This window comes from Citrus clementina, unplaced genomic scaffold (assembly GCF_000493195.1).
Source record: "Citrus clementina cultivar Clemenules unplaced genomic scaffold, Citrus_clementina_v1.0 scaffold_5, whole genome shotgun sequence".
Lineage (NCBI taxonomy): Eukaryota > Viridiplantae > Streptophyta > Magnoliopsida > Sapindales > Rutaceae > Citrus > Citrus x clementina.
In genome coordinates this window covers 28,783,681-28,796,681 of record NW_006262201.1, presented here as the reverse complement: position 1 = coordinate 28,796,681, position 13,001 = coordinate 28,783,681, and the positions used below count along the sequence as shown (strand labels likewise).

The following is a 13,001-nucleotide window of genomic DNA, read 5'->3' as shown; positions in this document are numbered from 1 at the left end:
AAATGTTAAATTAATGCATAAAAATAAAATAAATTCTTCTTGAAGGCAATGGAAAAATTCTTTGAAGAGCATACTCCGTTTGACTCATTTTGGTTTGCAATATAAAAATTAAAATTAAGTTTTAAAATACAGAATAGACCAGAAAAATATTTAATTTTTTTTATTAAGGCGTAAGAAGTGAAAATAATTTAATAATTATTAAGATAGGTCTGCTGAAAACTCGAAAATCCAATCAAACCAGCCACAAGACATTCATAGCTCAAAATCTGTGTCGTTAATTACCACCAGTGCAAATTCTTGGTGGCTTATATTTACATGTTATACTAACTAGTTATGTTACTTCCAATATACAAAAAGAATCTCTTTTATTGTACATTTGTGTCCGTAAAGCTCATTTTCTAATTAATGCATGCGTTTATGTATAGAGCTGGATTATTTTTTTCTAAGTTAATGCAAAATACAATTAAATTTTATTTTAAGCACAAAAATGTGGAAGAAATAAAGAAACTTTTTAAAATTCGGAAGCTCTTTCTATATGTATGTGCTGGAGCGCAGTGCCCTCACGTTTTTTACCACCTCTCCTAAAAGGTGCAATTTATGATGTAACGCACTACTACACCAAAAGTATATGACAAAACAATAACGAAAACAAAAATATAATAAATACTAAAAAAAAAAAAACTCTAAGGCGGGTGTGTAGCTAGCATATCATAGTTGCTATCCACCACTTCTCTCTTCTTCTCTTCCCTTTCCTCCCTTCTTCTTCTCTTGTTGTGTTCTAAGCATGAATTCAACAACAGCAGCGACGACAAAAGTGATGACGACGAAAGTTTTTATTGATCAAACGTTAAACAAAAATCAACACGTTGGTGACTGTATAAATACAACATCGGCATCGTCTACTAACTCTTCACAAATTGTTAATTTTGAGCTATCATTGCAACAAGTCTCTAATGACCATGAGGTAACGCCACTTTCACTCTTTTTTTTTTTTTTCTCTCTTTCTAAAAAATAAAATTACCTTTTTTTTTTAACATATTCTTCAAACATTAATTAATGTAAAAAGTTGCCGCAAAATGTTCTACAATTGACATCCCCCAAATATCGTGTAGAATACATATAAAAAACTACCATGCTTATTGATGCCTGCATATTGTTGTCTCAACAGTGTTTTAACTTTAACTTGTTTGGATGCTAAGGAAGTAAGCGGAAAAATTAACGAAAGATATGAAAGAATTTGCTTCTAATTAGTTTGAATGGTTAAATTGTATTCTCATCACTCATGGGCTGTGGGCTTCTATCTCTAGGCCATTCCTTGAGCCCTTTTTCTTATATTTACTAAAATATCCTTATGTAGATTCTTGCTCATTACACACACTCAAAACCTTAATGTACCAAACATTTTGTTTGATTCAAGATATTGATATTATCCAATCCAACCCACAAGGTGAATTTTCATGGGTTTTGCTTCGTTCTTGTTGTGCACTCAAATTTTTCTCTTCTTATTTCGGTTAAAACCATGACAAATTTTCTCCTTTTATATTAGTTACACGTGGTGGCCAATCCACAAATAAGAAATTTTGGAATATATAAATCTTTCCCCCTATTTGTAGGTCCAATAGAAAATATTGTCCCCTTGCTTAATCTTGTCCCTTTCATCAAAGTATTCCCTCCTTCTCTTTTCAATTGTCAATTTGTCATGATCCAACCTTCCAAGCAATCAACTTTCATATTTGTTTTAAATTTAGAAATTAATTAAAAATGTTAAATAGTAATTAACACTTCATTATTATTTGAAAGATTATTATCAAATTAGTCTTTATTGTTTGTGCAAATAATATTACAAACTACAAGTTTACCATTTGTTCTAAATAAGTCATCATTACCATTTTAAGAACTACTTTTAAACTAAACAATAGAGTGACAATTACTATACATAAAAACGACTGTCATCAAATTTATTGTTAGGATTTGAAATATTAGTGTTGCAATATAAGCTAAGAAAATTTTGCTTCATAGCTATTTGATGGGAAAAAAAATAATTGAAATTCTCCTAACGAATTTGTGATAGCTATAATTTATTTTAATGATTTACTCAACTCTTAGCCAAAAGCCTAACTCGAGTGATAAGAGGGCAATCTTCCTAGAGCCAAGTGCATTATCTAAATTCTGAAGAACTTTTTTCTTATGCTCCTATTACTACTATTTGACAAAGCTTTTTCAATAGTATAATATACTATAAGTCTACCGTGCTAAATGGAGTAAATAATCTCATGACCTAATATTATTTCAATTTAGAAACTAACAGGATTCGGTTGATAATTAGTCAAAAATCAGGGAGCCAGGTGATATTAAATGAACAAAAGAAAATGCCCAAAACCAAACACGTGTTTATTTATTTTATGATTTCGTTATTTTTGAAAAACAAAAAATTCCATTCAAAAGAGTGCCAAAAATTAAAAGCAAAAATTTTATGTTATGATGCTCCAAATTTGCCGGTCAGTTGAAAGAAACTCGGTGAACTCTGATTGATTTAGGCTCTCTCTAACATGCTTCTCTAGCATCTGGCTCTCTGCTCTGCATGCACTTATTTGATGGTTCGTTTTATCTCTCTTCATCTTTTATTTTATTTTCTTTTCAGATCTCTTTACATCCATTCTATTGATTCCCTTAATGTTTGTTCAATCTTGCAATCTGATGGCTTTACGAACAGACCCTTTTGTTTTCTTAAGCGCCTGTTTAATGTTGAACTTAAATTCATGTGCTCTGCGAAATCCATTTCTGTTTTTTTTATTTATTTTTTAATAAGTAAATGCTCATTTTGTTTCATAATTTAGATGCGGATATCCTTTTGATAGTTATGCTTAAACTTGATGCAGAAATTGAGGAGCACTGTGAATAGGCAAGTTTCAGTAGAAATGGGGCAGTCTGATGCTATTGAATATGTTAATATCAATGACCAACCATCTTCTCCTAGAGTCCATGGCACTAGAAAAGTATCGATCTTGCCACTTATTTTCCTTATATTCTATGAGGTTTCTGGAGGGCCGTTTGGTGTTGAGGATAGTGTAAAGGCAGCTGGTCCTCTTTTAGCACTTCTCGGTTTCTTGGTGTTTCCGATTATATGGAGTGTCCCTGAAGCTTTAATTACTGCCGAGATGGGTACCATGTTTCCTGAAAATGGTGGTTATGTGGTTTGGGTTTCATCTGCCTTAGGCCCATATTGGGGTTTTCAGCAAGGTTGGATGAAATGGCTAAGTGGGGTTATTGATAATGCTTTATACCCAGTTCTGTTTCTTGACTACTTGAAGTCTGGTATCCCTGCGTTGGGCAATGGGTTACCTAGAGCCTTTGCAGCGTTAGCTTTGACTTTTGTTCTCACTTTCATGAACTATAGGGGTCTAACCATTGTGGGATGGGCTGCTGTTCTTTTAGGGATTTTCTCACTCCTTCCTTTTGTGGTTATGGGACTTGTGTCCCTTCCCAAGTTAGAGCCTTCAAGATGGCTTGTAGTAAATTTAGGTGAAGTGGATTGGAATTTGTATTTGAACACCCTGTTTTGGAATCTCAACTACTGGGACTCAATAAGTACACTAGCTGGAGAGGTGGATAACCCAAAGAAGACTCTTCCAAAGGCTTTGTTTTATGCTTTGATCTTGGTCATTTTTGGGTATTTCTTTCCCCTTCTAGTTGGAACTGGAGCTATTCCATTAGATCGCGACTTGTGGACCGATGGTTACTTTTCAGATATCGCTAAAGTGCTTGGTGGAGTTTGGTTGAGATGGTGGATCCAGGGGGCTGCAGCAATGTCGAATATGGGCATGTTTGTAGCTGAGATGAGCAGCGACTCTTTCCAGCTTTTGGGGATGGCTGAGCGTGGAATGCTACCTGAGTTTTTTGCTAAGAGGTCTCGTTATGGGACTCCTTTGATTGGAATCATATTCTCAGCTTCTGGTGTGGTTTTGCTATCATGGCTGAGCTTTCAAGATATTGTAGCTGCAGAGAACTTCCTGTACTGTTTTGGAATGATTATGGAGTTTATAGCATTTGTGTGGTTAAGGATACAATATCCTGCTGCATCTCGTCCTTACAAGATACCCACTGGCACTGTTGGAGCCATTATCATGTGTATTCCTCCAACCATATTGATTTGTGTTGTGTTGGCTCTTTCTACTTTAAAAGTTGCAGCTTTAAGCGTTGGTGCTGTGGTGATTGGTCTCGTAATGCAGCCTTGTCTCAAGTATGCTGAGAAGAAGAGATTGATGAAGTTCTCCACTAGTGCTGAGCTTCCAGATCTTCATGGCCCTGAGCAGGAGAGTGTTGATTCATTACCAGAGTAGCCAATCTTGGCTACAATGGGAGAGGTCAAGATCCAACTACAAGGGTTCTAAGCAGTCACTATTTAAACCTTGCGTCAGGGTCTCAACTGCAGATCATTAAGTAGGTGCAACAAGTAAACCCATGATCTCTTATTTATAATTGTGGATGCTAGTAATAAGTAGCCAAAAGCTGCTTATCATTTGTCGTTTTGGAGTGATTATAGATGATAGTGTTAATTTAACATGTAGAAATATGCAAACATTAGTAGCATAAAGTATCATATAAGTTAGATCTCAGTAGATTGTAGCACTATCTCATGGTGTGCAACTATGTATTTCAAGTTGGGGAATTGTGGATCTAGCAATTGTTGCCACATGCAGATTCCTGTTAGAACCAGCAGGGTAAAGATATTCTACAGTGGTTCTAATGTTCTTTTATTTAAAGATAGTTCATCCAGACAATGATTCATACTTGATAAGTCAATATATCTGCTGCAACAAACTCTCATATATAAAGTCCTTTTGGAGTCTAGAGCATTTATCATAAGATTAGAACATAGCTTTCACATGTGCAGGTTTATTGTGAAATTTCAAAAAAGAGATGGAGAAATAGTTTTCTTCTTAAGTTTTTGCCAAATGTATTGATAAGGTTAGGAGTTGGTATACATACAGATGTTGTATGCATAAAGCATGCTGTGTGATAGTGGATCAATATGAATGGTTATTTGTGACTTTATTATGACAGTCAAACGGCTATATTTATAGCAAGATATCTAAACAATTTTTTGTATTACTAGAATGTTTGACAGTAAATGGAAGTCAAAAGGGAATAAGGGCTCGCATCATTTTCACTTCTTAGAGCATTAGCGTACAGTAACTATTTGTAAGTTTAAGGCTGCAATCAATGAGTAGATCAAGTGGCTTCAGTCTATCGTATGTTGCTGTCTCTTTGAAATTCTTTTTTCTATATCATTTTATCTTCTTTTTGTCTTTATATCAGTTGAGTTATTACTTGTCTTTCTGGGTTTGTGTTATAGTGTGGAATTCAACGTGCTCTATGTACCACACCATGTATGCATATAATGCTTAGGACAATTTTGCTCTCAGGAACCCTACCTAGCAATTACTTAGGACTCAAATTTTTCTTAACTTTGTCGCTACTTTGATTGCGTCAAGCGATGAATAATGTCGTAATCAGAATTTTCAAGGGGGAATTCGGGAATATTGGCCCCTTCAGAGTTTGAAAAACCATAGGCCTTTCTTTATGAGAAAGTGGCAGATTCTCATCTAATTTAATTTCTTTTTATTTTGGGCCAAAATCATAAAATTTTCTACTCACAAGGCATACTCTGTTCTTGAACATTAGGCGGCAATTCAAAGCATGGATCCTCAAAGTCAATTGTGTTGATGATATGTGGGTGTGTTCTACATTTTTATTAATAATTTTAGTAGTCCCTTAAGAAATTCTTCTATCAACAAAAAAAATTTGTCCAAAAATAGTTTTTCTACTCAACGGCCATACTATGATTTTTATGAACATTAGTGATTCTTGATGAACATTAGCTTGCAGTTCAAAATATGGATCCTCAATGCAAAATGGTAAAATTTTTTCATGAGTGATTCTTTAACTAAATAGGTGACATTAGATTTCATTTCTTGTGTTAATGATATATGGGTGTGACTGATATATAGGGAACAATTGTAGTAGTGCCGGAAGAGAACACAAAATACAGTCAACCATAAAAAATAAAAGTCAATTTTGCATTAATTTTTTTATTTTATTTTATATTACTCGAATTTTATAAAATTAGTGGGTTTGTTGCAACCAATCTTATTTATCCCCTTGTAACGTAACTGCCACGTCAAACCAACGCGTAGCCTCAGCCGTGAACTACAACCGCGTAACTGTTACATATATAGAAGAGCACAGAGAGAGCGATGCAGTTAAAGCAAGCGATTAAGAAGTGATTGAGGCTGATGCAAGCGTAAAGTATAAGAAGAATAAAACAACCTACTTTTATTGTAGCCGACAAAAAATGGAGCCACACCGCACTTATGCACTTATGCACTTATGCATATTAAGAAGTGATTGAGGCTGATGCAAGTTATTCTATTCAAAAGCTTCTGGGCCGTGCCATTCGGCTTTTGAATTTGGTCCACAAAAGTCTAATGTCATGCTCTGTTCTAGTTTCTTAAAAAATTCTCTACTATTTTTCTTCAAAAAAAAAAAAAAAATCTCTACTATTACCTTACCCAACAGTAAAATCCTAGTAGCTGGCAGCCACACCGCACACTTCCACTATCATCTTCTCCTTTCAAACTTATAATTTTCTTTTTTCTTTTTTCTTTTTTCTTTTTTATTTTCTGGAAAGAGCCGGCTTTCCTTGATTTTCGCTTTTTGTCAAAAATTATTCACGCCTTTTTATTTTTCTTGATCACACTGTTTTTTCTTTCCCAACTTCCACGAGCTGAGCCGTTGTCGCTTTTTGAAAGAAACAGTATGGAAGCTATCAAGAAGCAGGCAATCAAGCTCCGAGAACAAGTCGCCAAGCAGCAGCAAGTCCGTTTCTTTTCTTTTTTTGTTTTTAAATTATTTAGACTTTTAATTAGTGAAATTTCTCGATTTTATTTATTTTTCATTAGTTTTTTATGGTTTGTACAGGCAGTATTGAAGCATCTGCTCCATCTTGGCATTGAAAATGTTGCGGTTGATGAAGCTGAAATTGAGTGTCACCAACAACTTCAAAATCTATACAATTCCACCAGGGCAGCTAAGGTACTATCCTCCTTTAGCTAATAATAAGACTCTGTTTGATATTGATTTATTGTGGCTTTTGGTAATTAGTTATGATTTTTAAATAATAATTTTGTCAAATATGTATGTTGATAATTATGATGTTTTTTAAATAAAAATTAACTGTATTTTCTAGACTGAAGTTGCAAGTATTTACCAAACGGAGCTTAATGTATGTTGAATAATTATGATGGTTTGTATGGTTTTATCTGAACAATAATTTGGAATATATGCTCTGTAGCGCAGCATTTTCAGAGGAATGTTGTCCGTGGCGTTGAAGTGTTTGTTGCAGTAAGCTTGAAACAAATGGAAATAGGTTGTTTGTTTGCTCTTGCTCTCGTTATAATATTTGAATTTTTTTTTTTAATTTTCTTGACTAGTTATTGTGTACAATATTTTTGCATTCAAATATTGTAGCGAGAAAGTTGGCCGAAGATTGTTGCAAGTATGGAGCGGAGAATCAAAGTGACAATTCTTGCGTTGCAAGAGCTGCTCTTCAATTTGGCACTTCACATGATTTGATGGAAAATGAGAGGGAAACTTTGCTTGGGATTCTTCGTGATCAGGTTAGTTCATCCCTAACTAGAAAATAATTCAAATATAGAAAATTATATGTAAATTACTACTGAAACTATTATCTTCTCATACGGAAACTTAGTTCTAAGATATTGAATAAAAGAATCCATTTTAAAGTTACAACTCTGAAATATTTAATGTTTTATATTAAAATCATTGCTAGTGACATCCATGACTTAATAATTTTATTGGTTCAAATGCTGAAGAGACCTTGTGACTTCTTACATCACTAGCAAAGACTAGCGTGTGACAAGTTATTGGCCGTGAGTTCTCTCAATTGACTCCAAGCATTTTCAATAAAGACACTTGCATCTATAGTAAAATCAAATCCATGAGACTGAAGGATGCATGTGGAAGTCTTACAGCCCTAATTTAGATATTTGCATAGGTTTATTTCTATTTTAACCTTAAATACAGAAGAGAAGAACACTAACCTAATATGAATCATCCTAAGACCCAAAATTGCATAAATTATCCTTATATATGTCCTTGAAGTAGGCCCAAATTCCATGATTATGTTGGAGGAACTTTTTAATTGAGGTTTCGCTCTTTCTTTTCATTTTTCTAACTATGTTACAGGTTTTTGGACATGTAGGTATCTGAGCCACTACGGGCGTTAATCAACGGAGCACCTTTGGAAGATGCTCGACACCTGACTCATCGTTATGACAAACTTCGACATGAAGTTGAAGCCCAGGTAAGCTTTGAGTTAACATATGCATGTATAAGGCAAGATTAGAATTATGTTAGATTTATATTGAATATTTTCACCAGGCAGCTGAAGTATTTAGGCGCCGATCAAAGATTAGGGAATCTGATATATCAGCAGAGAGTGCTGTGAAGCTTCGAAATGCAGAAGCAAGATTGACCGAGCTTAAATCTACAATAATGGCTCTTGGTAGAGAAGCAACAGCTGCCATGCTGTCAGTTGAATCACAGCAGCAACAGATGACATATCAAAGACTTTTTGCTATGGTATATAAGTTAATACTTTCTTGTGTGTGCCTATGCATGTGTTGACATTCTGCCTCTTATCTTCATGTTATTGTCAACTTTTAGTACTATCATACTGATTTCTGTTGTCTTGTAATAACATGATGCATGTCCAGCAAAAGTCAAGTCACATGTTATTTTTTATTTAAGCCAAAGTTGCATTTGTCCTTTTTCCGGCCACTTCATGATTGCATGTTGGTCCAAGTGTCATTTGTTTGAGCTGCTACTTTGGCTTAATTAAAAGACTACACGTGGTTTGTCTTTCGTTGGATGCATCATATTTTAACACTCTTCCTTATGCATATTCCAATCAAGTCTCGTAGAAGATAAAATCTTCACGCCCAAAGTTGATCGACGTAGCTTTTAAATAAATTAAAATATTCAAATGCTAAAATATAGGAAATATTAACATTGTAATTAGAAACTTTTTAATGTGTCCTCTATTTTAATGTTTGCATAATTTATTGAATAATTTTTCAATGCTTTTAACATTTCAATAGCAGGAGCTAACATGTCTATGGAAAAAAATTCACAAATTAAACTTAATTTTTGATGCAAGATGGCCTGTTATTATTCTATTATGATTTTATTTGAATTTTAATAGCTGATTCAGATGTTGCTTGAAGGTCAAACAGTTGCTCGCTTAGTTTTACTGCAACCCAAATAAATCAGGGGAGTGATTAAAACTCATCCTGCAAATGTAATATGTTTACATCCCTTGATCAATACAAGGACAATCACTTTGGTTTGAGTGGCTTTCTTCCGCTTCTAAAAGCCTATCTTTCCAACAATGTTGAATTAAGTCAACACTTGTTCGAAATGCAACAATAACGAAATAACGAATGGTAGTTCTAAACAATATGATTGGGGTTTGTTATGTCTTAAATTGTGCTTCTTGTCAAGATTTATGTCAAGTGTATTTCTTTCTTTACTTTCTCCTTTAGCTAGTGGTTTTATTGTTGTTTTCCTGGTCTCGGGCCTTTGCAGGTAGATGCTGAGAAAACATATCATCAACACGTTATTGCTATTTTAGAGAAGTTGTATGCGGAGGTTTGGAACTATGCATTTTAACTTGCTTGTCCGCATCTATCTATTCCTTGGAGTGTTCTCTTCTTGTTTACTGCTGATAATATTGCATTTATCATTTTCGTCTCACTTATGCAAAAGAATAATTGTGACTTTTTATTCTCTTCCAACCCTTGCTACTTGAATTAGATGATCCTAGAGGAGCAATCAAATGAGTCCTCCTCGCAACATGTGACTTTGGAAATGGATGTAAATGCCTCATGTGTCTATCAGAATACTGATTCAAATGGAGCTGATTTGCAAATGCATATTAATCAGAATGACGTCTACTTTATAGCGAAAGTAAGGCTTCTGCTCTCTTGCATAGGTGAAAGTCCCTTTATTGCCCTCCTCCTGGAAAATCTTAAGAAATAAGATGCGCCCAAAATTGAATGCTGTCTTTTAAGATTTTTTTTTTTTTGAAAAGAAATTTGTTGTATTTTACCATGAAAGTTGTTAATTTACTGAATTACAAACTTATCAATTAATTTGATGTTGCACAGTCTTTTGCTTAACGTATTGCATTCTTATTTTAATTTTGGAGCAATAAAATTTTTTTCTACCATCACCACCATCTGGTCAAGTATTTGTATTATTGCAAAACATCTACGGAAGTAGTGATTAGTCTTGAAAGTGGAAGATGTCTGTCTGTATCCTTTCATCCTAGATAAATTGTCATATAATCGTAGGACAAATTGTAATTATTTTTTAAAATTTATTAGTTAACACCTTGAAAATTCTTTTCCCCCAAATAAAATTGCTCTAAAAGTGTCCAAATGTGGTGCTGAGGAAGTCATTCTTAGGAAACTTTGTTTAGCAGAACAGGACTTTTAAGCATGAGGTTTAGCAAACACTAATGAATTAAAAAAGAGATAGCTGTCGGATGAGCTAGATAGAATGCATGAGCTAGAAGTATCATGTGTCTCTACTATCAATATCTCAGCAACATCAAAGCTGAGTTAGGCATGCCCAAGAAAGTCAAACCACTGAAAGTTGTGTAGCCACTCACGATGTAGCAGGTGATGTAAAGTCTTGATATTGCTTATAGATACAAGACTGATAGCTCAACATCCCTCTTTTTGAGATTTTCTCTTAAGTTAGATGGGCCTTTTTATGATTATGTCTGAATTATGATTCTCCTTAACTTGGGCGCAATCTATGTATTTGATGATAAATCTGGCCGAGAAAGCTTATATTGCTAGGCAGAGGAAATTGACTGACCATAAGCTCTCATGTTAAATCCATCACTCAAAAGATGTCAGACATTTGTAATCCTCATTATCTATGACTTTTTTGTGCATAGGTCATGTTTTGTGGAGAGCAGTCAAAATTTCAGATTTAAAATCTGATCCATAATTTAAATAACTACATAGAGTTATACAGAACTTATTGGACTTTGATAGATCTTGGTAACCCAATCGTCATGATATCATATAGTACATATTAATGTCGTAGTAAAAATGGAATTTTGTTTCTAATATATCTTTGTTGGCTATGATCATAGTGGTTACAATGAACGCTGCTGCTACTGTTGCTGCTTTTGTTATGCTTTTTCTAAGATTAAGTTCTATTTATCCCATTATCTTGCAGGTTATACATCCATTTGATGCTCAAGCAAATGGAGAGCTAAGTCTTTCAATTGATGATTATGTTGTGGTTCGCCAGGTACTTTCCCCTCTAAATAACAACACAGAGATTTTTCTACGATGCTATTAGATTTTTCTACTATGCTATTAACTTATGACATGTGAAATTTAGAACTAATGCTTATACTTATTTGATGTTCAAAGCACATGGCATTTTGTTCTTAAAATTTTGATTGAAAAGCAATGAGTTAACAAATGATGGTTGGTTTTCTTTCTTCCTACCATATTCCCTTTTACATTGAAGTGCAAATCAGAATATAGTAGGGTTGCTAGCTCAGTTCTAAACCACCCAGTTTACCCTTATAGACATGTGAATTTATATCTTGTTATGCTTCCATAGTTATGCTGTTATTTCAGTGATCACAACTAATTCACTCCTCCTACGTAAAAGAATTAGTTTTCCCCTTAGGTCTTTGAACGGTCAACTTTTGTTTAATTCACCGTTTTAGTTATAACTTCTCAAGGTGGCTCCTACTGGATGGTCGGAAGGTGAATGCAAGGGCCAAGCTGGTTGGTTTCCCTCGGCATACGTAGAAAGACAAGAAAAAGCCCCGGCTAGCAAGATATCAGAAGCAAACTCCTCACCCGAATATGATGTGACTTCTTAATGAACTCTTGCCAAGTATCTATATGTTCTTTTTCTTGTATTATATTGCTATTTTAGCTTATAGAATGACTGCAACAATTGATAAGTGGTTTGATTTCTTCTCTTAATGAAATCTTACTAAGCTCCAAGTAATATGTGCGATCATATGCATTTTAATATTTGTATTTATCTCCAAGTTGAGGAGAATATCTGTAGTAACAACTGTGTTTCCAAATTGCTTTAAAAAAAATACACATCATGTTTAGCAACAAATTTTTACTGTTATTTCTTCCCAGTTTTAATTTACTTTCTCCCTGACTTGAATGTTATATTAGTAGCTTGATCAGAAAGTAACTCAAATCAATCAAACTACCTTGATGCAAGAGATTGAATTTAGAATTTCTCTTTGTGAAACTTTCCAATCATAATGTTATGAAATATGTGCGCATGAACTTGTTAATTTCTAGTTGCATTTGGAGTATGTATGGTATAATCTGAATCAATTGTATAATGTTCTTCATCTTCCACTTGAAGGTAATGAAACTTCTAACTAATGAAATTTTCTAGTCTTAAAATTATGAAATATGTGGGATTGACTTAGAAATTTTTAGTAACATCTCGAGAATGTATGGTATAATTTGAATTCATTAGCATAATCTTCATCTTCATTGATTTGTAAATTATGAAACTAATATATAAAAAACTAATGTTAGATCCTAATTATCTTTAGTGCTTAAAATTGTTGAGGAGATATGAAATTCTGGTGGTGGATTTGAGAGTTTTAGCTTTGAGAATACTGCTTCATCTCTACTTTGATGTTGGCGAGGCATTAATCTTCCTGAATTTTTTGTCAAGCTTCAACTTTATTAGATATATACTTTTCTTGATGAAATGTCTGGGTCTATCGCTGGATTTGGTGTTAATGTTGCTAATTGAGAAGATGATGATAGCACCATACTCGTTCTTTTTCAGAGTAAAATAGGCAATCAAGTGCATCTAGGTGTTTCATTTATTGTGTATGA

General features: G+C 33.9%; 2 protein-coding genes across 7 annotated transcripts; both read left to right on the top strand.

Moving 5' to 3' along the window:
• The first annotated feature begins 755 nt into the window (after positions 1 to 755).
• LOC18041153 (probable polyamine transporter At1g31830) lies at positions 756 to 4,851 on the top strand. 2 transcript variants are annotated; one of them, XM_024185195.1, is made up of 2 exons: positions 756 to 964; positions 2,880 to 4,851. In XM_024185195.1, the coding sequence occupies exons 1-2, from the start codon at positions 785 to 787 to the stop codon at positions 4,338 to 4,340; spliced, it is 1,641 nt and encodes a 546-aa protein (XP_024040963.1). In that variant the 5' UTR covers positions 756 to 784; the 3' UTR covers positions 4,341 to 4,851. The 2 variants fall into 2 exon arrangements, with proteins under 2 accessions (XP_024040963.1, XP_006432859.1); XM_006432796.2 differs by lacking the exon at positions 756 to 964 and adding an exon at positions 2,457 to 2,597.
• A 357-nt stretch (positions 4,852 to 5,208) lies between these two features.
• On the top strand, positions 5,209 to 12,168 carry LOC112098570 (SH3 domain-containing protein 1-like). 5 transcript variants are annotated; one of them, XR_002905680.1, is made up of 11 exons: positions 5,209 to 5,252; positions 6,819 to 6,879; positions 6,982 to 7,095; positions 7,360 to 7,429; positions 7,531 to 7,679; positions 8,285 to 8,386; positions 8,464 to 8,664; positions 9,670 to 9,732; positions 9,898 to 10,075; positions 11,338 to 11,412; positions 11,858 to 11,944. XR_002905680.1 is itself a non-coding variant. In XM_024185196.1 (11 exons), exons 1-11 carry the CDS (start codon positions 5,224 to 5,226, stop codon positions 11,999 to 12,001), a joined length of 1,161 nt encoding a protein of 386 aa, XP_024040964.1. In that variant the 5' UTR covers positions 5,209 to 5,223; the 3' UTR covers positions 12,002 to 12,168. The 5 variants fall into 5 exon arrangements, 3 of the variants coding, with proteins under 3 accessions (XP_024040964.1, XP_024040966.1, XP_024040965.1); XR_002905679.1 differs by having other exon boundaries at positions 11,843 to 11,942; XM_024185196.1 differs by having other exon boundaries at positions 9,898 to 10,050; positions 11,858 to 12,168.
• The last annotated feature ends 833 nt before the right edge of the window (positions 12,169 to 13,001 follow it).